The sequence below is a fragment of the Poromitra crassiceps genome (assembly GCF_964638095.1).
Source record: "Poromitra crassiceps genome assembly, chromosome: 30".
Taxonomy (NCBI): domain Eukaryota; kingdom Metazoa; phylum Chordata; class Actinopteri; order Beryciformes; family Melamphaidae; genus Poromitra; species Poromitra crassiceps.
The window spans coordinates 4,423,274-4,447,601 of NC_139652.1; the positions used below are offsets into that span (position 1 = coordinate 4,423,274).

The 24,328-nt window shown below is 45.8% G+C and overlaps 1 protein-coding gene across 1 annotated transcript in view; it reads left to right on the plus strand.

Annotated features, from left to right (window-relative positions):
• The window catches only part of LOC310800600 (calcium-dependent secretion activator 2-like), a 184,976-nt gene that overhangs the window by 56,407 nt on the left and 104,241 nt on the right, over nt 1-24,328 (plus strand). The window contains exon 11 of the mRNA XM_083663223.1: nt 14,935-15,122. Coding sequence (XP_083519349.1) covers nt 14,935-15,122 — 188 coding nt within the window. The remainder of the gene's footprint in view (nt 1-14,934; nt 15,123-24,328) is intronic.

Below are 24,328 nucleotides of genomic sequence, written 5' to 3' on the forward strand. Positions count from 1 at the left end.
ACATTCAATAGAGCAGTAACAAGACACCGACCATGTTGCTGTTACATTCAGTAGAGCAGTAACAAGACACCGACCATGGTGCTGTTACATTCAGTAGAGCAGTAACAAGACACCGACCGTGTTGCTGTTACATTCAGTAGAGCAGTAACAAGACACCGACCATGGTGCTGTTACATTCAGTAGAGCAGTAACAAGACACCGACCATGGTGCTGTTACGTTCAGTAGAGCAGTAACAAGACACCGACCATGTTGCTGTTACATTCAATAGAGCAGTAACAAGACACCGACCATGTTGCTGTTACATTCAGTAGAGCAGTAACAAGACACCGACCATGGTGCTGTTACATTCAGTAGAGCAGTAACAAGACACCGACCATGGTGCTGTTACGTTCAGTAGAGCAGTAACAAGACACCGACCATGTTGCTGTTACATTCAATAGAGCAGTAACAAGACACCGACCATGTTGCTGTTACATTCAGTAGAGCAGTAACAAGACACCGACCATGGTGCTGTTACATTCAGTAGAGCAGTAACAAGACACCGACCGTGTTGCTGTTACATTCAGTAGAGCAGTAACAAGACACCGACCATGGTGCTGTTACATTCAGTAGAGCAGTAACAAGACACCGACCATGGTGCTGTTACATTCAGTAGAGCAGTAACAAGACACCGACCATGGTGCTGTTACATTCAGTAGAGCAGTAACAAGACACCGACCATGGTGCTGTTACATTCAGTAGAGCAGTAACAAGACACCGACCATGGTGCTGTTACATTCAGTAGAGCAGTAACAAGACACCGACCATGGTGCTGTTACATTCAGTAGAGCAGTAACAAGACACCGACCATGGTGCTGTTACATTCAGTAGAGCAGTAACAAGACACCGACCATGGTGCTGTTACATTCAGTAGAGCAGTAACAAGACACCGACCATGTTGCTGTTACATTCAATAGAGCAGTAACAAGACACCGACCATGTTGCTGTTACATTCAGTAGAGCAGTAACAAGACACCGACCGTGTTGCTGTTACATTCAGTAGAGCAGTAACAAGACACCGACCATGTTGCTGTTACATTCAGTAGAGCAGTAACAAGACACCGACCGTGTTGCTGTTACATTCAGTAGAGCAGTAACAAGACACCGACCATGTTGCTGTTACATTCAGTAGAGCAGTAACAAGACACCGACCGTGTTGCTGTTACATTCAGTAGAGCAGTAACAAGACACCGACCGTGTTGCTGTTACATTCAATAGAGCAGTAACAAGACACCGACCATGTTGCTGTTACATTCAGTAGAGCAGTAACAAGACACAGACCATGTTGCTGTTACATTCAGTAGAGCAGTAACAAGACACCGACCATGTTGCTGTTACATTCAGTAGAGCAGTAACAAGACACCGACCGTGTTGCTGTTACATTCAGTAGAGCAGTAACAAGACACCGACCGTGTTGCTGTTACATTCAGTAGAGCAGTAACAAGACACCGACCATGTTGCTGTTACATTCAGTAGAGCAGTAACAAGACACCGACCGTGTTGCTGTTACATTCAATAGAGCAGTAACAAGACACCGACCATGTTGCTGTTACATTCAGTAGAGCAGTAACAAGACACCGACCATGTTGCTGTTACATTCAGTAGAGCAGTAACAAGACACCGACCATGTTGCTGTTACATTCAATAGAGCAGTAACAAGACACCGACCATGTTGCTGTTACATTCAGTAGAGCAGTAACAAGACACCGACCATGTTGCTGTTACATTCAATAGAGCAGTAACAAGACACAGACCATGTTGCTGTTACATTCAGTAGAGCAGTAACAAGACACCGACCATGTTGCTGTTACATTCAGTAGAGCAGTAACAAGACACCGACCGTGTTGCTGTTACATTCAGTAGAGCAGTAACAAGACACCGACCATGGTGCTGTTACATTCAGTAGAGCAGTAACAAGACACCGACCATGGTGCTGTTACATTCAGTAGAGCAGTAACAAGACACCGACCATGTTGCTGTTACATTCAGTAGAGCAGTAACAAGACACCGACCATGTTGCTGTTACATTCAGTAGAGCAGTAACAAGTACGTGTCTTAGCAGAAGCTACTGCAATTAACAAATACAAAATGATGACATGATATCCATGAACAGAAATATAATTACGCAGCTGCAAAACAAACACACTGCTTGCAGAGATGTTGAACATAATACAGGTCAAGTAATCCCATGAAAAGTCACACCAGCGCTCGCTCCTGTCTGAGACCAAGCAGGGACTTTATTAAGACCAAGCAGGGACTTTATTAAGACCAAGCAGGGACTTTATTAAGACCAAGCAGGGACTTTATTAAGACCAAGCAGGGACTTTATTAAGACCAAGCAGGGACTTTATTAAGACCAAGCAGGGACTTTATTAAGACCAAGCAGGGACTTTATTAAGACCAAGCAGGGACTTTATTAAGACCAAGCAGGGACTTTATTAAGACCAAGCAGGGACTTTATTAAGTGCAACAATCATGTCACTGAACTCATCACACTTTGAGAACACCTGCTCTACACAGTACCTGTCCTCTCTCCTCTGTGTGTGTGTAGAACACCTGCTCTACACAGTACCTGTCCTCTCTCCTCTGTGTGTGTAGAACACCTGCTCTGCACGGTACCTGTCCTCTCTGCTCTGTGTGTGTGTAGAACACCTGCTCTACACGGTACCTGTCCTCTCTGCTCTGTGTGTGTAGAACACCTGCTCTACATGGTACCTGTCCTCTCTGCTCTGTGTGTGTAGAACACCTGCTCTACACAGTACCTGTCCTCTCTGCTCTGTGTGTGTAGAACACCTGCTCTACACAGTACCTGTCCTCTCTGCTCTGTGTGTGTGTAGAACACCTGCTCTACACAGTACCTGTCCTCTCTCCTCTGTGTGTGTAGAACACCTGCTCTACACGGTACCTGTCCTCTCTGCTCTGTGTGTGTGTAGAACACCTGCTCTACACAGTACCTGTCCTCTCTGCTCTGTGTGTGTAGAACACCTGCTCTACACGGTACCTGTCCTCTCTGCTCTGTGTGTGTAGAACACCTGCTCTACACAGTACCTGTCCTCTCTCCTCTGTGTGTGTAGAACACCTGCTCTACATGGTACCTGTCCTCTCTGCTCTGTGTGTGTAGAACACCTGCTCTACATGGTACCTGTCCTCTCTGCTCTGTGTGTGTAGAACACCTGCTCTACACGGTACCTGTCCTCTCTGCTCTGTGTGTGTAGAACACCTGCTCTACACGGTACCTGTCCTCTCTGCTCTGTGTGTGTAGAACACCTGCTCTACACAGTACCTGTCCTCTCTGCTCTGTGTGTGTGTAGAACACCTGCTCTGCACGGTACCTGTCCTCTCTGCTCTGTGTGTAGAACACCTGCTCTACACAGTACCTGTCCTCTCTGCTCTGTGTGTGTAGAACACCTGCTCTACACGGTACCTGTCCTCTCTGCTCTGTGTGTGTAGAACACCTGCTCTACACAGTACCTGTCCTCTCTGCTCTGTGTGTGTGTGTAGAACACCTGCTCTACACAGTACCTGTCCTCTCTGCTCTGTGTGTGTGTAGAACACCTGCTCTACATGGTACCTGTCCTCTCTGCTCTGTGTGTAGAACACCTGCTCTACATGGTACCTGTCCTCTCTGCTCTGTGTGTGTAGAACACCTGCTCTACATGGTACCTGTCCTCTCTGCTCTGTGTGTGTAGAACACCTGCTCTACACGGTACCTGTCCTCTCTGCTCTGTGTGTGTAGAACACCTGCTCTACACAGTACCTGTCCTCTCTGCTCTGTGTGTGTAGAACACCTGCTCTGCACGGTACCTGTCCTCTCTGCTCTGTGTGTGTAGAACACCTGCTCTACACGGTACCTGTCCTCTCTGCTCTGTGTGTAGAACACCTGCTCTACACAGTACCTGTCCTCTCTGCTCTGTGTGTGTAGAACACCTGCTCTGCACGGTACCTGTCCTCTCTGCTCTGTGTGTGTAGAACACCTGCTCTACACAGTACCTGTCCTCTGCTCTGTGTGTGTAGAACACCTGCTCTACACGGTACCTGTCCTCTCTGCTCTGTGTGTGTAGAACACCTGCTCTGCACAGTACCTGTCCTCTGCTCTGTGTGTAGAACACCTGCTCTGCACGGTACCTGTCCTCTCTGCTCTGTGTGTGCAGGCGGCCTGGCTGCAGTTCACTCTGATTGGCTGGAGTTTTGTCACGTGACTGTTAGTCTCATCCTAGTCATTCAAAGCTGCGCTGCGGCATGCAGAATAATAATTCATAAATAAATATTTCTAAATATTTTACTACATAGAACTGATATCTGTAGCAACCATCTTTATTTGCATGGGATTTCAGAGTGTGTGTGTGAGTGTGTGTGTGTGTGTGTGTGTGTGTGTGTGTGTGTGTGTGTGTGTTTGTGTGTGTGTCTGTGTGTGTCAGTGTGTGTGTGTGTCTGTGTGTGATTCCTGAGATGACAAGATGTTGGAGCGAGGTGACATCTGTGCCTCTTTCAGATCCCTACCTGCCTCACCAGGAGACTTCCCAGCTTCCACTCTGCAATTAGAGCCGTCCATTCACGCCCTCTCTCTGTCTTTTCTCTCCTCTTTTCTCTCCGCGTGCTTTTGTGCGGCGGCGAGTCTTTTCACCGGGTGTCTTGAAGAAAGGCCAGTGGACATCTGTTGAGAGGTGGCTGGGATTCATGTCGTCGTCGGGGTCGTATTTTATTCACAAAGACTTGAACCCGACAACGGCAATTAGGGGGAGGTTGAGTGGTAGCCGGAGTCCAGGTCTGTGCTTGACGGGATCAACCTGGTTCCCAGCGGTCCTGAAGGGGTTAAATCCCCCGACGCTCGAGACACAGCAGGGTGGAATCCCAGCTGGAGGGGGATTGTGTGTAACGCTGTGGGACAGAGGACATCTCAGCTGGAGGGGGATTGTGTGTAACGCTGTGGGACAGAGGACATCTCAGCTGGAGGGGGATTGTGTGTAACGCTGTGGGACAGAGGACATCTCAGCTGGAGGGGGATTGTGTGTAACGCTGTGGGACCAGAGGACATCTCAGCTGGAGGGGGATTGTGTGTAACGCTGTGGGACTAGAGGACATCTCAGCTGGAGGGGGATTGTGTGTAACGCTGTGGGACTAGAGGACATCTCAGCTGGAGGGGGATTGTGTGTAACGCTGTGGGACTAGAGGACATCTTTCAAGGGCTTCATTCCAGAACTCTGTGTGTTCATCTCGACTGTAGCCAACAGATCAACTGAAAGGATGTTTTTGTGAAGAAGCCGGCGCAAAACGTCTCTTCAGTTTGCCGTTTTTACCTCCGCCAACAAAGTTGGCCCGGAGGTCATCATGTTTTCACCTCTGTCTGTCAGCAGCTTATCTCAAAAAGTTATCAACTAAGTGGGATCCGGTCTGCTCCAAAATGTGTTGGGTTCTTCCTTGGCCAAGTTCCTCACAAATCAGCCCAGTAGTTTTTCCGTAATCTTGCTGACAGACAAACCAATCGATCACCTCTTTTTAAGTGTGGATTTCCCTTTTTCTTGGTTTTTGAAGTTAGTTATTGTCGCACCAGAGAAGAAGCCAGCTTATGGACTTATCATTAATAACTATTTGAAAGACATCAATTATTCTGTCGTTGAAAAGTGAAAACATTTGATAAAGGAAAGTCTCCAGCTGACTTGAGTTGACTGAGTTTATGTCTTGGTCCAGATTGTGGCCCCCACCCCGAAGGTGTGGTGGAGCAGAAAGAAGACGGTGATGGGATCATGGAAGTTGATCAGTGAACTGGAAACATCTGAAGATCAATATTTAACTCTCCTTCTGTCTTTAAGCCAGTGACCCAGTTTGACCGCCCGCCTGCTTTCCGCCTTCATATCTCTTGTCCCCTTCACGTGCACAACTCAGCCTGTTCACATGCACGACAACTCAGCCTGCTCACGTGCACGACAACTCAGCCTGTTCACATGCACGACTCAGCCCGCTCACGTGCACGACTCAGCCTGCTCACGTGCACGACTCCGCTCACGTGCACGACTCAGCCTGCTCACGTGCACGACTCCGCTCACGTGCACGACTCAGGCTGCTCGCGTGCACGACTCAGCCTGCTCACGTGCATGACTCAGCCTGCTCACGTGCACGACTCCGCTCACGTGCACGACTCGGCCTGCTCACGTGCACGACTCAGCCTGCTCACGTGCATGACTCCGCTCACGTGCACGACTCGGCCTGCTCACGTGCACGACTCAGCCTGCTCACGTGCATGACTCCGCTCACGTACACGACTCAGCCTGCTCACGTGCATGACTCAGCCCGCTCACGTGCATGACTCAGCCTGCTCACGTGCACGACTCAGCCCGCTCACGTGCATGACTCCGCTCACGTACACGACTCAGCCCGCTCTCGTGCACGACTCAGCGTAGCACAGAATCAGATGACGTCCGACTGTACAACAGATGCTCCTAGAACATAAACAGGTGGAAACAGGAGGGGGCGGGGCTTTAACTTACTTTCTACTTAAGACTTTACTTTTACCCTCTACATTTCAAAATAAAACATCTATACATTCTACTCACTAGATTTTCAACTCTCAGGAAATTGTCAACTGCTTTTTGTTCTTTTTTCGGTGTCACCGAATGTCGTATTCGATGTCACTTTATTCTGTGTTTTTGGGCTCAGTGTCAGACAGCTTCCATCCAGGAAGCAAAGCGACACCAGAAAGTAATGAGGGGACAGAGAGAGCGAGAAGCAGAGAACATCTCTGATCTGAGCTGCAGACTAGTGTCAAAACTCAATCCACACAATCCATATTAGAAGAGCCAGCCTCTAAACCAGCCCTTTGGAATTTCATCACTTTGTGGCGTCACAAAGGTCATTATCATTCTTGTAAGAAATAACAAAGTGTTTTTTTCAAAGCTGTTGAACAGTTGTCGTTTATTACTAGTTAGTTTTCCCTACCTGTCTTACATTTCACTCTTGAAACGATTAGCCAGTCAGAAGAGAGGGTTGTTAATATTACCAAACCTTAAAGACCACGTGAACCGGGTCTCAGAGAGTGACGGTGATGCATCGGACGGAAAACAGATATTAGTTTGCGAGTTTACAAACCAGTTACATGTCCTATGCATTCTACATTAGATGAAGAAATTACCGTAGAATTTATGGGCTTAGAAAAGTCTGCCCGGCAGCGATCTTGCCTGCAGAATTTTCTCCTCGAAATGAAGATTGATTGACAGCTGCCATGTCGTGATGTGATTGGTTGAAATGGGGTAGACATTTGATAGTTCTTCGTTACGTCACCATACTGTAGATTACAGTTATGAATGAAATCCTGAAAAATGAATGAAAAAGTGTGAAAAACGAAAGAAATTTTGGTTTTTGTGATGATTATTTTTTTGCATACATTATTAAATAGGTGCACAGAATACCCAGTTATCTGAACTAAAATAAAAAGTCATTTTTGGGATTAGCTCATCTTTAAAGTCACGGTGACAGAAGCAGCCTGTTGGTAAGGCTCAGAGAGATGCTGCAAAATGAACCCTAGTGTTTTTGTTTCCAGACACCACACACAGCTTACAATGGACCTCAGCACACTAAATACAACTCTGGAGAGTGGAGGGTATGGAGACACTGTGCTTTTATACTTGGACATGACTAAAGGATTTGAAGTGATACTTTTACAGCAGTATATTTTTAGACGAGTATTTGCCCTTTTACCTGAGTGAGGATGGTGTGTCCCCCTCTCTCCTGTGTGAGTCTCAGCTCAGAGTCAGCAGGGCGTCTGTAGTGTCATTACTGCTCCGCTCCTCAAACCTGAGTGTGTCTCAGAAAAGCTATGTTATGATGCTATTAATGAGAAATATCTGCAGACCAGAGGATCGGCGGCGCTCACATGGAGAGCTGAACCCGCCACCTTGCAGAAAACGGACAAACAAGAGGCTCTGAAATCTTTATTTGTAGCTAATGATGCTTTTGTCCATCTGACAAGATACAATCAAAATAACTTGACTAGCGACAACAACACACTGCTGAGTATCTGGTGCACCGGAGAGAATAGAGGCAAGGCAAGTTTATTTGTATAGCACAGAGGTCTTCAAAGTGGGAGGCGGGCCTCCCCTGGGGGGGTGGCGGTGGGGGGGGGGGGGGGTAAGCTCCATGCAATTTCATGGGAGGCTCAGTGAATGGAAGTGAATGAATGAATGGACGAATGAATTGATTTGACAAATTAAAAAAATACAATACAACAGGCATACGATGTATGATAAATGGGGGTATCATACATCTGGTCAGAGATTTTCTCTCGGACCGCCCCCAACAGGTCCTTGTCAATGATATTCGGTCTGACATCACAGTGCTTAACACGGGGGCGCCGCAGGGGACAATTTTTGCCCCCTTACTTTTTTCTTTGTATACCAATGAATTTCAATTGGATCAGGAGAACTTTAGTCTGTTCAAGTACGCAGATGACATGGCCTTGGTTGCCTTACTAAAGAAGGGGGATATAGATGGGGAGGAAACATATAGAGGACATGTATCTTCTCTCCATAACTGGTGTGATCTCAGCCTCCTGGAGATCAATCTGACAAAAACAAAAGAACTTGTCTTTCATGGAAATGACCCTGTGCAGCCTCTTAACATTACAGGACACTCTATAGAGATGGTAGACAAGTTTAAATACTTAGGCACCTTTATTGATAGTAACCTCAACTTCAGCGATAATACTAATTACATTTTTAAAACCTGTAATCAACGCCTCCATTTATTACGCAAACTCAACTCCTTTGGAGTGAGCAAGCACATTATGGAGATGGTTTATAAGAACCTCATCCAGGGAATCCTAACCTTCAATATGACTATGTGGTTCGGCAATCTGAACACAAAATATAAATGTAAGCTGCAGAGAGTAGTGAATCTAGCCTCGAAAATCATAGGGAAGCCACAGACACAGTTAAGCTACATCTACAAGGAAGCTGTCAGGAAAAAAGCTGTAAAAATAGTAAACGACCCCTCACACCCTCTCTGCAGCGAATTTGAACTGCTCCCCTCAGGCAGGCGATATAGAGTGCCTAAGGCCAAGCGTAACATCTTTCAGAACTCATTCATACCAACTGCAATCAGGGTATTGAATGAGAATATGCCTCGTTAGACTAGCCTATTATGCTATGTATTATGCCACTGCTGTCCTTTATTTGCTACTAAGATGTTTTTTGTGTGTAAATGTTGCTGTTGTTAATGTTGCTGTCTAATTGTTTTTGTGTATATGATGAGACAAAAGATGAATTTCCACTTTGGTGGACAATAAACTAACTACAACTACAACTACAACATACAGTATAAAACAACTCAAGGATATGACAATACAGTCATTAAACGTATTTCTATTGTGGTCCTGAGGTCAGAAAAAGGAATGACACTACAATACACAATAATCATCAGTATATAAAAGGCAGCTAGGGCTCTGTTTCTCTGTCTGTCCCACTGTTTACATAATCAGTGATGTCATAAATTCACTTCACACACAAGGCTATTGTTCAGTGATGATGTCACTGATGACATCACTGACTGATGTCATCAGTGATGATATACAATGATGATGTAATCAGTGATGATGTCACCAGTGATGTCATCCGTCTGAGGCTCACGAGAGAGACTGAGGAGGCTCACGGGAGAGAGAGGAGAGGGAGAGACTGAGGGAGGGAGACATTGTGCGTGCGCCAATAGGGCAGGCAAGGCCACACAGCGGCCGAGCTGCAGGGCGGCCGAGCGCGCGAGATGCCTAGTACAGTACAATACATGAAAAAACATCAGTAAAGAACAATCAACAAAAATAAGGAGATACAAACAACACAAGTTCAAAAACCAGTCCAAGAAAGACTGCACTATATCACTGCAGCTTACGCATGAATATTTTTAGAAGGTTTTTAAAACTATTCAGAGATTTAGTAGATTTAATTTAGTTTGGGATTTTATTCCACTCCCCCCAATTTCTGGCTAACTTGGCTCAAGTGTTGAGTGTCTATTCACCTTATGTTCAGACGCGGGGGTCGGCCAAATTCTTCCGGGTCGTGTTAACACTTCCGGCGGTCACGGCGCCAAATATGAAAGAACGTCATGAAGAAGAGAGTTGTTTTTGTAGCGGACAGTGCAGGGGGTAAAACAAAGAACGTAGCCTACTACTTTGTGCTCGGTACACAGCAAGCAACCAGAGTATCCACTGTTAGCCAGGTCAGATAACATTATCGTCGACAATGACGAGCACTTTCTTGTAAAACATACCTGGACTCCAACAAAGAAAGCTTCAGATAGTTTTATCTCCTCCGAGCGCTCGAGCCACTTACGTCTATAAGACCTGCAGACGTTAACGTAATTCCCTGGAATGCGAGACTTAACGAGCCAGTTACATGGCGTTGCATTCTTAGACATTGCCGTTTGCTTTTATTTGGTATGTTACATACAATTGGCTAAATTATTAGTTAATTCAGAGTTAGATGATATTGGAGCAGCCAGCCATTTTCTTTTTCTTTTTCTTTTTTAGCCGGAAGTCGTCACACGACCACACAACCGGGTCAAATGGGCGTGGCTACATAAGGTGAATATGGGATCGAATAACATTATCATCATAGGCATTGAGCGAGGAAGCTTTGTCTGGGGGGAGGCCCACAGTCTCAGACTTGGAAACGCCCTACACATTACACACATGCAATACAAAGTGCTTTACATGAAATGGATCAAAAGAAAAGAGCATCACAAAGTCACATATAAGATCCAAAAGGTCACAGTGCAACATTATTAGCATATTTTTACTTTGTGACTGAATTCACATATGCACACTTATCTTAAATTTTGCACTATTGTGAGTGAATTCTGTAACTGTGTTTTTACCAGTTTATATTAAACCCTCTCTTTTTCTACTTTGATCCAATCTAAGTCACAGAATACTTTCTCTTGGTTATCTTACCTCTGTTCAAACCTCACTGCACGGCGTCGCTCCCGGCCAACGCCGGCGGATGCGGCGCGCCGTCACGGAGAGGCAGCCACGGCTTGCCGAGCTAACGAGGCAGTCGGCTTGTTAGCCACTAAATGAGCTAACGAGGCAGTCGGCTCGTTAGACACTAATTGAGCGGTCAACGCCAAGACTGGAGTTCACCATCTGTTTGTCACAGAGGAACATCTTGTAGCTTCACGCCAGCCGACGGGCCGCTTGCCGGCAGACACGCTGCGTGTGATATTAATAGATCACGGGGGAGGAGGGGGGGGGGGTGTATCAGGCTTTTTCTAATGATGAACATCTGATTTAGTAAAGCGTAGGCTTTACTAAATCATATATATATATATACTGTCTATATATATATATATATATATATATATATATATATATATATATATATAGGGTTAGGGGGATCAAATACTTATTTCACACAATCAAATGCAAATCAATTTCTATCTTTTATATAATGTGATTTTCTGGATAGATAGATATTTTAGATATTCTGTCTCACTGTTAAAATAAACCCACCATTCAAATTATAGACGGTTCATTTCTTTGTCAGTGGACAAACTTACAAAATCGACAAGGGATCAAATGATTATTCCGTGCATATATATATATATATATATATATATATATATGTATATATATGCACGGAATAATCATATATCATATACTGTATATTTTTATGTATATATATATATATATATATATATTATATATTATAACATTTTCTAAAACGATTTAAGTGACAATTTAGGAGCAAAAGTTTTTTTGCCGTCTGTATGTCTCAGTCCTCACGGCTTTAGCATTTTGATACGTTTTGGAATAAAGATGAAGTTTGATCATTCTCAATATAGATCAGTATGCTCCGCCCGCTTCACCTCCAGACAAGAATCAGAGCATCAGGAAATACAAGAAGAGACTATGGTTTAATGTAGTGTAATGTCATGTCATGTTTAAGAGGTTTGTCAAAATACTATGGTTTAATGTAGTGTAATGTCATGTCATGTTTAAGAGGTTTGTCAAAATACTAACAGGTTTAATGTAGTGTAATGTCATGTCATGTTTAAGAGGTTTGTCAAAATACTAACAGTGCTAAAGCTCCTGAGTCTAAAGAAACATGAATGTCCGCACACTGCAGCTCCCGTCTTAATAATTTATTCATTAATTTATTTATGCCTTTGTTTATTCATTTATTTATTCATTCATTCATTTATTTATTTATTATTTATTCATTCATTCATTAGCCATATCCACAGAAAGTGTCGTTTCGAGCGACTGCTCCTCTTGGTCTGAAGATGAGCAGTCGCCGAGTTGTACGACTGAGTTGTTCTGTAAGGTCGGTTATAATGACGGTTATCATGAAGCAAAATGAACAACAATTATATCTGAGAAATATAGAAAATCCAGGATGTAAGTGTGTTACTATTTCATCAGCCAAAGACTTTCATTAATAATCTGCTGCTGTTATTTTGTAAGAGAAACGGTTGAGGATCTGGGAAGGCAAAATAAAACGGTGATGCTTCCTGCCAGTCCTGGTCTCGCCTGCAGGCGGAGAGCCAGAGGGAGCTGTCAGTGTGTGGGTGGGTGGGTGGGTGGGGTGGCTAGACGGAGGTGCTAATTTGTTAATATTGGTTCGGTGAGGAATCTTAATTAGCGCTGTAAGTTTCACGCCTAATTTAGTTATTATTATGTGCAGAATGAATGAGCTAATAAAGGTTTCAGCATTTTCCGATCGCTCCACACCTCGCTCGCACACACACAGACACACACACACAGACACACTCGCACACACACACACCTCGTCTGTTTGCAGCTCTCTCTTTCTCCCAGTGAATTAATTGTGGAGGCTTAACCTTCGACTGGCATGTTTAATGGCTGGATGGTTTGGGGATTGTCTGAGTTTTTCATGTGAAAGGTGAGCGTCGTGTCAAACGTGTTTGCGTTGGCTGTGCTAACGGGTAACAGGGAAGTGCTGCAAGAGTTTCACTTTTACTCTTCAGACAGAGTTTAGACACATGTCACTTATCAAGTCATTATCTCTCCTATAATTACCTGTATGTACCTTTAGCACGGCGAGCAGCGCGTCTCTGTGGAGCGTGGTGCAGGACACGTGTGATCTTCACGGTGACACGTTAACATGACTGGAGACAGGTGTGGAGGGCCAACATGTTAGCGTGGAAGGCAGCATACGTGTGGGTGAATGAACAACATGTTAGCGTGGAAGGCAGCATACGTGTGGGTGAATGAACAACATGTTAGCGTGGAAGGCAGCATACGTGTGGGTGAATGAACAGTTTAAAAAAACAGAGAGAGTTAGAGGTTAAAGGCCCACTCCAGTCAGTTTTCCTACCTGTATAACCATTGGAGACACATAAACATTGTTTATTTTCTGTTTGTATAGTCATCTGGTTCTGTGCCAAAGAACTTAGATTGATAAGAACCAAAGGCTAAGAGGTTGTTCCACTGCAACATGTCAAAAACTGGTCAAAAAAGCACAATAGGGCTATCAATCTGCCTCTATAATCCTATTGTATCCTGTTGTTGTATGTTGTACCCTCTTCTTTGTGCTCTGTCGCAAGACGAATTTACCCCAGTGGGACAATAAAGTACTGAACTGAACTGAACCTCCAGCTCAGCAGCGCTGTAACTTAGTGTGCACGGAAGATACAATTAGCACCCTGAATATATATATAGCTGCGGTGCCGTTATCAGCAACAAGTGATATAATTTACCCACCACCTCTGTGACACCACAGGTAAACGATGAGACAGAAACATATTGTAGAGCGTCCGGGTAGTGTAGCGGTAGATTCCTTTATTCAAAATGATATCAGATTTCTCAACTATTAATCATAATTCGTATCATTATTCTTAGCATAGAGATTTGAGTTTAAATTAAATTAAATGTTGATCATTTATTTCCAAGAAAACAAGTTGATTGTGTAAAGGTTAGTCTGACTTCAGGCTGCTGGTATAAGCTCTGTCATTGGTACGGACCATTTCAGTCGGCAGCAGAAGAAAATCCCTTTCCGCTCCCTGCAAGCTCTGCCATTGGCTGTGACCCGCTCTGACTGACCGGTCCACCATCGGTGGATGGTTGTAAACGTAAACAGAGCCTTTTCCCCGCTATACCAGAGTGGAGGTATTACCAGCCAGCCTCTCTCCTGGTGCAGGAAGAGAGTCTGGCAAGCGAGAATATGTAAAAGTGAACCCATTTGAAATCAAATATTGCAGAACATATCGCTACTATCGCTAGCGAGTTTAGTTTTCCAAGTTATAGCGCTATACTGTACATACTTGTTGTCTGGTGAGGCCGACAAAAGGTATTTCAAGTTGTGATTCTCTGTGGACAGGGACGGCTAACCCTACAATCAAAAATACACATTTTTCCTCTTACCTGTAGTGCTGTTTATCCATGTAGTTAGTTTTGTGTTAGTTGCCTGGGTTTTGGAGATATCGGCCAAAGAGATCTGCCTTCTCTCCAATACAATGGAAGTGGATGGCACTTGGCTTGCGGTGCTCAAAGCTCCCCAAAAATACATTTGAGATACTCAACAGCAATGTATCTTTCCAGAAATCCTGGTACCTGGTTACTCAAGATAATCCACAGAACTTGTTGTGAGCAGTTTCGTGTAGGAACTATTTTCTTTCGTCCGAAATACACCCGCTAGCTGCTAGGTAGTTCCTACATGAAACTGCAGCTATCAGCAGCTAGCTACAGTAGCTGCTAGCTAGCGGGTGAAGTTCGGTCCAAAGAAAATATCTCTGGTCACCTGTGTGAGAGAGACTACTTAATAAAAAGAAGTAACACCAGTTGATTCCATGTTTCCCTGTGTGCCTGTGTGTGTGTGTGCCTGTGTGTGTGTGTGTGTGTGTGTGTCTCTCTCTCTTTGTGTGTCTGTGTGTGTGTGTGTCTCTGCGTGTAGGGCTGGTTCTCTCCGGGCCAGGTGTTTGTGCTGGATGAGTACTGCGCTCGGTTTGGGGTGCGAGGCTGTCACCGTCACCTGAGCTACCTGAGGGACCTGATGGATTACTCTGAGAGCGGCACGCTGGTGGACCCCACGCTGCTGCACTACAGCTACGCCTTCTGCGCCTCGCACGTCCACGGCAACAGGTAGGCCCCGCCCCCCACCACTCTGGCTATTACGCAGAGCCAATCTGTCAGTACCTGATCCATACTGGCTGCCCGACCCGTTCTGCACATGCGCACGCGTGTCTGCCAGCTTACACACAGCTACGTACGGCAACAAGTTGGGTTCTGATGACTTGGGACTTGACTCTGACTTGTACTTTGATGGCTTGAAAAGGTTTCTAAAGTCTTGACTTGAGATCTTATGTTTGTGTAAATGACTTAAAGGAGAATTTTCGTTTTTTTTTTAACCTGGAGCCCTCTCCTCACATTAATTATTATCTGACGATTCACCCAGGGTTCTCCACAGTGATTTGGACTGTCGTAGGTGTTGTTGTGATCTAAATAGTACTCCAAGCCAGTCCTTGAATGCGCTCAGTCCCGCAAGACTTTCCTGCCGGCTGGGCTGTGTACTGACTTGACGAGAGTTGGTGAAACTCAGCCTGAATGAGGAAGTGAGATCCCTGTAAAGAGTAGTGGAAATAGCCCGGGGGTGAATAGCAGTCTGATGTTTCTTTAGGGATCATATAATGACAATATGGGTTGAACACGGGAAGAAAACTGTCTATTTACATGGAGGAACAGCACGCTGCCATGTGTTCCCGACAGAGCGCATTCAAGGACTGGCTTGGAGTACTATTTAGATCACAACAACGCCTACGACGCTCCAAATCGCTGCGGAGAACACTGGGTGAGTCGTCAGATAATAATTAATGTGAGGAGAGGGCTCCAGGTTAAAAAAAAACGAAATTCTCCTTTAAGGCTGGAACTGTACATCAACCTCACTCCAAAGGACTAGCGGCAACGAAGGCAGACTGTTACGTCGCTAGGGGTGTGAATCTCTAGATACCTCACGATTCGATTACGATTCAGAGGGCTACGATTCGATGACAAAATGATTATCGATGCATCACTTTTTTTCCCTAATACATGATTTCTTTTTTCTCACTTTCTTTTTTCTCACTGTGTGGCTACTTTTAAAATAAAGTGCATTTGGAATTGCATTGTATTATGATCCATAATTAAAATAAACAAATTAATTTACTTCCATTATATTGTATTAATACAAATGCTGCCCTCTGTTACAGGAGTTAGCCACCAGGTGGCAGTCAGGGTTCCAAGCATGCAGCAAAGCTACAGTAAAAGCAGAGAGTGCAGAAGAAGAAGCACAAGCTTTACTGGCGTTAAGTTGCAATAAAGAACGAGTCTAAACATATCACCTGACTGGACATCCATCATATAAACATGGTGCCAGAAGCGGAACCTTGATGATGCGACAGGACACAAAATAACAGGCTGGGCACCATTGATTCAGAGCTAAGTTCAACACCTGATAAGCAAAAGCCCACGTTTTCAAGCGGACCACCAGAGTTTGCTTGTTTGTTCCGCAACAGAGTTCGTTTATGCTTTCACACCACCCCAAACAAACCGCACTATATAAAGCGGACCAAACAGCTTATATGTGAAAGCGACCTAAGAATCTATCCCCCCCCCCCCCCCCCTATACGTCGCCCCACCGTCGCCGACTATTACGCTCACTTAAGCCGTTTTGTAATCCAGCTCTTCTAATTGAGAATACAGTATGTCTGATCAAAAGTTGCAAAAGACTGTTTTGGGGGAGATTGACAGGTCGCCTGTCCAGTGATCATGGGCCAATAGCAGGCAGATTTGCGGCTCTACCCGACGCTGAAAAACCCGCCCACAAGGCCCACTAGTGCCACACCACAAATACTACAGATGCTCAGCGTCTGCCCAGGCTCTCTGTGTCACGGCTTTTAATTCTGTTTTCTGAATGTGTATGGAACTAGTGCAGTGCCTAACCATAGGCTGATGACATATTGTTTAATAAACTGCTGGAGGCTCCGTGAGTGCAAGTGGAAAGGTGAAAATGTGTTTCTGTAGCACTGAGATGTTAGCGTTAGCGTTAGCATTAGCGTTGCCTCCCACAAAATAATGTGCTTTGCTGCTTCTGCTGTGAAAGCCCTGTGAGACTGAGACCTGACTTCTTTCCCAGACCTGATCGCTCAATTCGAGCCACCTGTCGCCCTCTCCTCTCCTCTCCTCCTCTCATCTCCTCTCCTCTCCTCTCCTCTCCTCTCCTCTCCTCTCCTCTCCTCTCCTCTCTCCTCATCTCATCTCCTCCTCCCCTCCACTCCTCTCATCTCTCCTCATCTCATCTCCTCCTCCCCTCCTCTCCTCTCCTCCTCTCCTCATCTCATCTCCTCCTCCTCTCCTCTCCTCTCTCCTCATCTCATCTCCTCCTCATCTCATCTCCTCCTCCTCTCCTCTCCTCATCTCTCCCCTCCTCCCCTCCTCTCCTCTCCTCCTCTCATCTCTCCTCATCTCATCTCATCTCCTCCCCTCCTCTCCTCTCTCCTCATCTCATCTCCTCCTCTCCTCCCCTCCTCTCCTCCCCTCCTCTCATCTCTCCTCATCTCAACTCCTCCTCCCCTCTCCTCATCTCATCTCCTCCCCTCCTCTCTTCTCTTCTCCTCTCTTCTCTTCTCCTCTCCTCCTCTCATCTCTCCCCTCCTCTCTTCTCCCCTCCCCTCTCCTCTCCAGCAGCTAACAGCTAACCCCTGCTTGACTTCCCGCGTGGTAATTACTGATATCTGTGCTTTCTCTCTTTGTCGACTCATTTAGTCAATTAGAAACGGTAATGATTAGCTTCTCCAGCTAATCGCTGCATATGGACGGGGGGGAAATTGCCGCACTTGGCTTTTTGTCAGTTGGAGCTCTGATTTGAATAATTGTGGGCCATTCAGAGCTGCTGCTGCTGCTGAGTGGGCGGGGCGTGGACGGGAGAGAGGCCTTGGACGGCTGGGAGACTCGGAGGTGGGGAACAAGCATCATTACGGAAGTGGACTTTTCCCAGGAGGGCGTGTCGTAGAGAGGAGACCACAAAAAGAGGCCAAAACACAACACATAATGATCAACAGAAGAATACTTTACAAATACCGCAGGCCAATGGATTTGTGATATGATTAGCTTGTACATTTATTTATATGAAAAATGGGTAACACTTAATTTGGATAGTCTGCCACAACTGAGTATTTCTAACATTTCAACAGCTTATTCGTTGACATCCAACAATTCAACTATGGTATTTAGCAGACTGTCTATAGCAGTGGGTTCTCAAACTTTGTTGCCTCCAGTTCTCACTTTCCATGATTTCTGAAGCCAAGTAGCCTTTACCTGACTACAACATGTTGCGTAGAAAACTGCATAATATACCATTATAAAATAAGAAATGGAGTGAAATAGTTGCAATTAGTGCCTCCTGAGCAGATTGATTTTAACATTTCATTTATTTTCATTATGTATTCTTCAGTTTTTCCATTTTCCCCTTTCTCTCAAGTACCTCCACGTACCCCAGTTTGGGAACCACTGCTCTATAGAGTCTATGTGACAATTCATGAACATACTTGAATATTACTTACTTGCATATTACACGAGGTGCAGGTGCCCAATGTGAATCTCAAATAATAAGCTGTTAAAACAACATCTACAGACAAAGACAAACTGCTACATTGTAGAATGTCAAGTAATAAGCTGTTAAAATGTTACAAATACTCTGTAGACCTGTAGATTTTTTTATTTTGTATTATTATTATTCATACTGCTGTAATATAACATTATGTACCTCACATATTCTCACTTCATACTCAATAGTACTTTCATAAACTGTAGAGGAAGGCACATATTGTTGACACTTTATTGTATATAGCTAGCTCTATATTGTTTTATTGTCTATTCCTATTCTTTCTTATAAGTAGTAGTAGTACTTTATTGGCATATAGCAGTCCGTAGGCTGAATTAATTACCAATTTACAGGTTAAAAAGCAGACATCGACACAAGTTAAAAATTCAAAACAGCACATAACTAAAATGGGACTTCAGGCATAGACAAGAGCAAACTAAATCAACAGGACATGTTATGGGATAATATGTTGGTTCAGGAGTCTAGTCAGATATGGTATGGGAGAGTTCTGATGGCGGCGTGTTTTTGTGAGGGGATTGTTCAGTTTATGACAGTTCCGGGTTATACGGCCAGAGATCTGCAGACGTGTTGGGGGTAGCCAGTTGGCGAATTGGGAGGTTTGGAGGTTTTGGGCAAATGACAGACAGATCTGCTCACGTCGGGAAGCCAGGTCAGTGAGCCCTAGCTTTAACAGGGCGGTTGAGTAGTGGTCATAGTTGGGGCCGAGGATGATGCGACAGGCCCTCTTCTGTACCCGCTCCAATTGGGATTGGACATGTCCAATGTCTCTGTTATATTTTTCCCTACCTACAGTACTGTAACCTGAGTGTGCGCAACTATAGCATTATTCAATTTCCCCTCGGCAACGTTTTTCAGATTATTTACAGTATATGTACTGTGTATTTATTTTAATTTTTTTGTAAGATTATTTGTTTTGATCCAAAATGTTTGAATTTGCAGCGGCTTTTCTCAAAAAATTGCAATACCTAACTACTACCTAATGGGAACTTTTCTAAAAAATTACAATGGGATTTGAAAAAAAAAATCTGTAAAATTGTGGGAACTGGCAAGTTGGGGAACCTGTTTTGCCGTTTTTGCGGAGAAATCTCCGGAATTTCAAAAAATGTGCAAGCCCCCGCAAATATTGCGGAGAATGATGAATGAATTTGCATTCATTATTGCGACGGTAAATCTCACTTTCCTGGATGGGGCTGATCTGTGTCTGTGGAACAGATCACAGCTTGGTTGGACACTGACATGTGAGGTGCAGCAGAGACACGTAGCGAGCCTCGTGAGCAGAGCTGTCTGTCAGAGGGACGCGGCCGCGCTGCACGCAACACACGCTTCGAGCGGCAGCTGCAGGATTTGATGGAAGAGAAGAAGAGAAGGCGAAGCCGCACGTCAACATCAACACGAGACAGAGGTGCGTCTGGATGGGACAGGGTTAAAGGAGCGTGAGCAGAGCCCAGGGGACACAGCACCTCCCCACGCTCGCCCCACGCTCTCGCCCCGCGCTCATCTGTCAGCTCCCATCCTTCCCTTGGCAGACAGGATGTGACAAGAGCTTTTACTTCCCCTCCCCTCCCCTCCTCTGCTCTGTCACCTGCCGTTAGGGCTCGACACCTTATAAGGTATCGACTGAAATAAGCCAGTACGAAGTAGGGATCGGCATTTCTATTCGAAATTTGCTGGGACAAAGTTGACTTTTCGTCGAAATTCGCCTACCCCCGAAAAATATTTTTTTCTCAATAAACGATTGTCGGCTTTCAATAATAAGTCGGTCTTGATAATAAAAATGATTATTCGAACATTCTAAATTCATTGCCCATCCCTAGTGCCAAGTACTATCCGCTTCTCCAGGCAAACCATACCTGCATCCATTACATTACTGCATTACATTCTTTTTGTACACTGATCTAAGCGGAAAAAAACGATTTGTCTGTTTTTTCTCGCAGCCAATCATCGCAAGCGTTCTTTGGTTTAATGTGATGTGTGACGTGATTGGCTACAACTACAACCCATATAGTCCTAATTACAAAATGAATGGGGTAAAAAAAGATACAAGACTAGGCAAGCCTAGTCTAAGCCGGACCCAGACTGCTGCTGCTTCTGCTCAACACTCACAGACATGCGTGTTTCGACGATGGGGAGTCTATAGCCCGTAAGGCCGCTTCCGGGGCCGGCAAAAAGGTATCGAATGTATCGTATTGATTTATGGGCTTTTCCAAATGTTTTGGAAATAAAGAAATGCATAAATCTTTCAAATTCACAGTGTTTACATGTGTTTTTCAGTATGCACAAAATGTAATTATCATAGAAATGTGTTTTTATACAGATCATATCGACATCGGTAAATATCGGTTATCGGCCATACCAGCAATTTTAATATCGGTTATCGGTATCGGCCACAATTTTCACCTCGGTGCATTCCTAATTGGTATCGTCACTTTTTAAACAATATCCAACCGCTCTGGCCGCGCTCTCACCTGTCAGCTCCCATACTTCCCCTGGCAGAGAGGATGTGACAGGAGCTTTTATTTCCCACCTCCCCCCTCTCCACGTCACCTGCCGCTCAGCGGCGTCTCCCGTCCGCACCTCTAACAGGAAGCGGCGTCCGCGCTCGCCGCCCCGGGCGGCCGGCACCGCGCCGGCTGGCACCAAGTGACATCACACCAAACTGCCAGAGCGTTCGTCCAAACCACACACCGCTTATCGTTTACACTGAGACACATCTAGTGTAGACACGCTAACGTGAGCCTACAGACAACCCCCCCACCTCCACACACGCACACACACACACACACGCACACACACACGCACATGCACACACACACAGCCTGTCCCGTAGTGGCTCAGCCCTCAGAGACTCTTTGTGCTCGCCCGGGGGGCTGGGGAGAGAGAGCCTGTGCTCGCCCGGGGGGCTGGGGAGAGAGAGCCTGAGCTCCAACGCTTTCGCTTCATTTAGCAGCAACAATGTGTCTGACCCCCCACAAGCTGTCACACCGCGCCTCATAGCCAGCATCAGAGGTGTACAAGTACCCTTATTACTCTACTTGTGCAGTTTCTTTGAGGATTTGCAATTTTATAATGCTATACTTCCAGCTCGAGTAATTTCAATAATTGATTCTATTTCGCTACTTTTTACATTGCATTTTTGTTTTGCACACCGCACTATGAAAACAGCACGGTAGCATTATTGGGGACTGCTTGCAAACAGGTCCAGAATCACTTCCACATTTAGGCCACATTCAGATAGACTCCATCGAGACGTAGTGGCCACTGTGTGTAGTGCGGCTGTAGTATGTCGGGGTGGGCGGATCTCACTTCACTTCACAAACTTTGCTGCCTTCTCCCATTTAAAACAAGCATGTGTGTGAGCGAACCAGGAAAATACGTTTTTAAAAGTCTGTAGGAGGTGGGGAGGTGGTTTCCAGGAATTTCCATGTAGTTCCAGGCATTTCCAGGTGGTTCCAGAACTTGACGACCTGCCTATGACCTTCCCCGCATCATAACCCTCTGCCATACATATTTTCAGGCCAATCCGCCCTGGGTTGTGGGCGTGATGTGGTTTCCAGGATTCTCCAGGTGGTTCCAGGACTTGATGACCTGCCCATATTCCACCGCGGTCCACATTTTCAGCCCAATCCAACCTGGGGTGTGGGCGTGAGGTGGTTTCCAGGACTTTCCAGGTGGTTCCAGGACTGTACAACCTGCCCATGACCTTCCCCGGATCATAACCTACATCCACGCAAATTGTCAGCCCAATCCGACCTGGGTTGTGGGCGTGCATAAAAGATACACAGACAGACAGACAGACAGACAGACAGACAGACGTCAACTTGTGATTTGCTTCAGAGAAGATATCACGCTCAGGTTTAACTGGATGGTGAGAGCTGAACTCTGAACTGTAAAACTGATCAGTTGTGATGATGTATTTTATTTCTTGCTCGCTGTCTGAAGGACAGCTGATTCTTCGGGCAGAACAGCTGGCCATCCGCCCGCTCGCAGCGCTAAAGGAGTGGTCCCTCTCACTGCAGTCCTCACCTCTTCGTTTGTCTATTTGGGGACAAGAGCACAGGGGAGGACCACTGTCTCCCCCCCCCTCGGCACTGCATGAAAGACAGCTATTCTGCCTTGACATGAGTGAGCACACACACCCCTCCACAGCCTTTTATGTTCCTGTGGGATTATCTGCTGCTTGTTAAATAGGGTCTGCGGCAGGAGGGGGCGGGGCTAATGAGGCAGAGGGGCTTAATGAATTGAGAGAGTTGAGGCACACAACAGGTTTAGAAGTTGTGCTAACAGGAAAGCTGCCTCTCATTAGAGAACAGCCTTTTGGCCGTGGAGTGGAGAGGAGCCGAGGAGAGGAGAGGAGAGGCCCAGATGTTCCCACACAAAGCTTCACACGTCCCCATTGTCCCTCTGGTCCTCCAGCCTCTCTGGACCACTTCACTGTTCCCCTGTCCATACATCCATACATCCATACATACATCCATCCATCCATCGCCAGTCAACAGTTTGGCACATCATGCATTTCTCTTTATTTTCACTCTTTTACACATTTTAGAAGAAGGAAAGGCATGTTTATTTGCATGGCACATCTCAGCAACAAGGCAATTTGGCCCGGTACCAAACAGTGTTGTGGCCCGGGTACCGGTCCGCGGCCCGGCGGTTGGGGACCGATGCTTTAAGTGATTCAGTAGCAGCTTGTCTTCTGCATGAATCTGACTGCAGACTGACAGACTGCATGCAGCTTCTTCTTCTTGTCACGGTTTCTTCCTGCTGTTTTGGAGTGGCGTTGTGGTTTGTGCGGGCGGCGCGGAGGCGCGGTGCACACGGTCAAGGCCTGCTGCAGCCCGGCTTTTAGAAGAACAACTCATTAACAGACAACCTCCTCGCTTCCTCCCTCTGCCGAGCGCGAGTGCCGTTTGGAGAGGCTGCTTTTCTCTTTCAGCCGCCGAGAAAGAGCCCAGAAAGTCAAGGCTAGCCGCGCCGCGGCCGGCTAGGGATTGCATTTTTTTCTCCCTTTTTTTTTTGCCAGAGTGCCTATTCAGACGGAGGCGAGAAGCACTGAAAGCTTTACAAACAGTAATGAAGTGCTCAACTAACAGTTTGTTCTTTGTGCTGCTGTTCCTGCTGCCTGGCCAGAGGAGATGGGCTCAGAGAGTCTGACGAGTCTGAGCCATACTCGGTTTGATTGTTTTTTATAGTGCGTTGAAAACAGGCCAGCCAAACTGGCTTCTGCACAGTGTGGGATTTACCTGGAGGCCATGGCCTCCGTTGCCCTTCCCTCTGGCCGTGATGCCCTGAGACCCCTAAGGCCACCTTGGCAGTGCCCTGCTACCAGCCTGCTACTGTCAGTTGCTTTAAAGTCCCTGGAAACCAAAATCCACAAAAACCTTCTAACTATTAAATTGAGGGTCTTATGTGAGTAATTGTGTGCCTCAGAAAGTATTTGACATTACTTTCAACCCTAACCCCAAAAAATCGACACTTTTCTACAAGGTCTGGATTTCCATTTCCTCATTGAAGAGAGCGGTGCGCGCGGTGCTAAAATGCAGGAGCTTAGCACGTCATAAGATTTAATCGAATCACACACACGCAGGCGCGCACACACACACACTCCATCTCTCTTTCCTTCTCTCTCTCTCTCCTCTCTCAGAGAGAGAGGTCTCCTCCGAGCAGGTCTCCTCCGAGAGAGAGAGAGAGA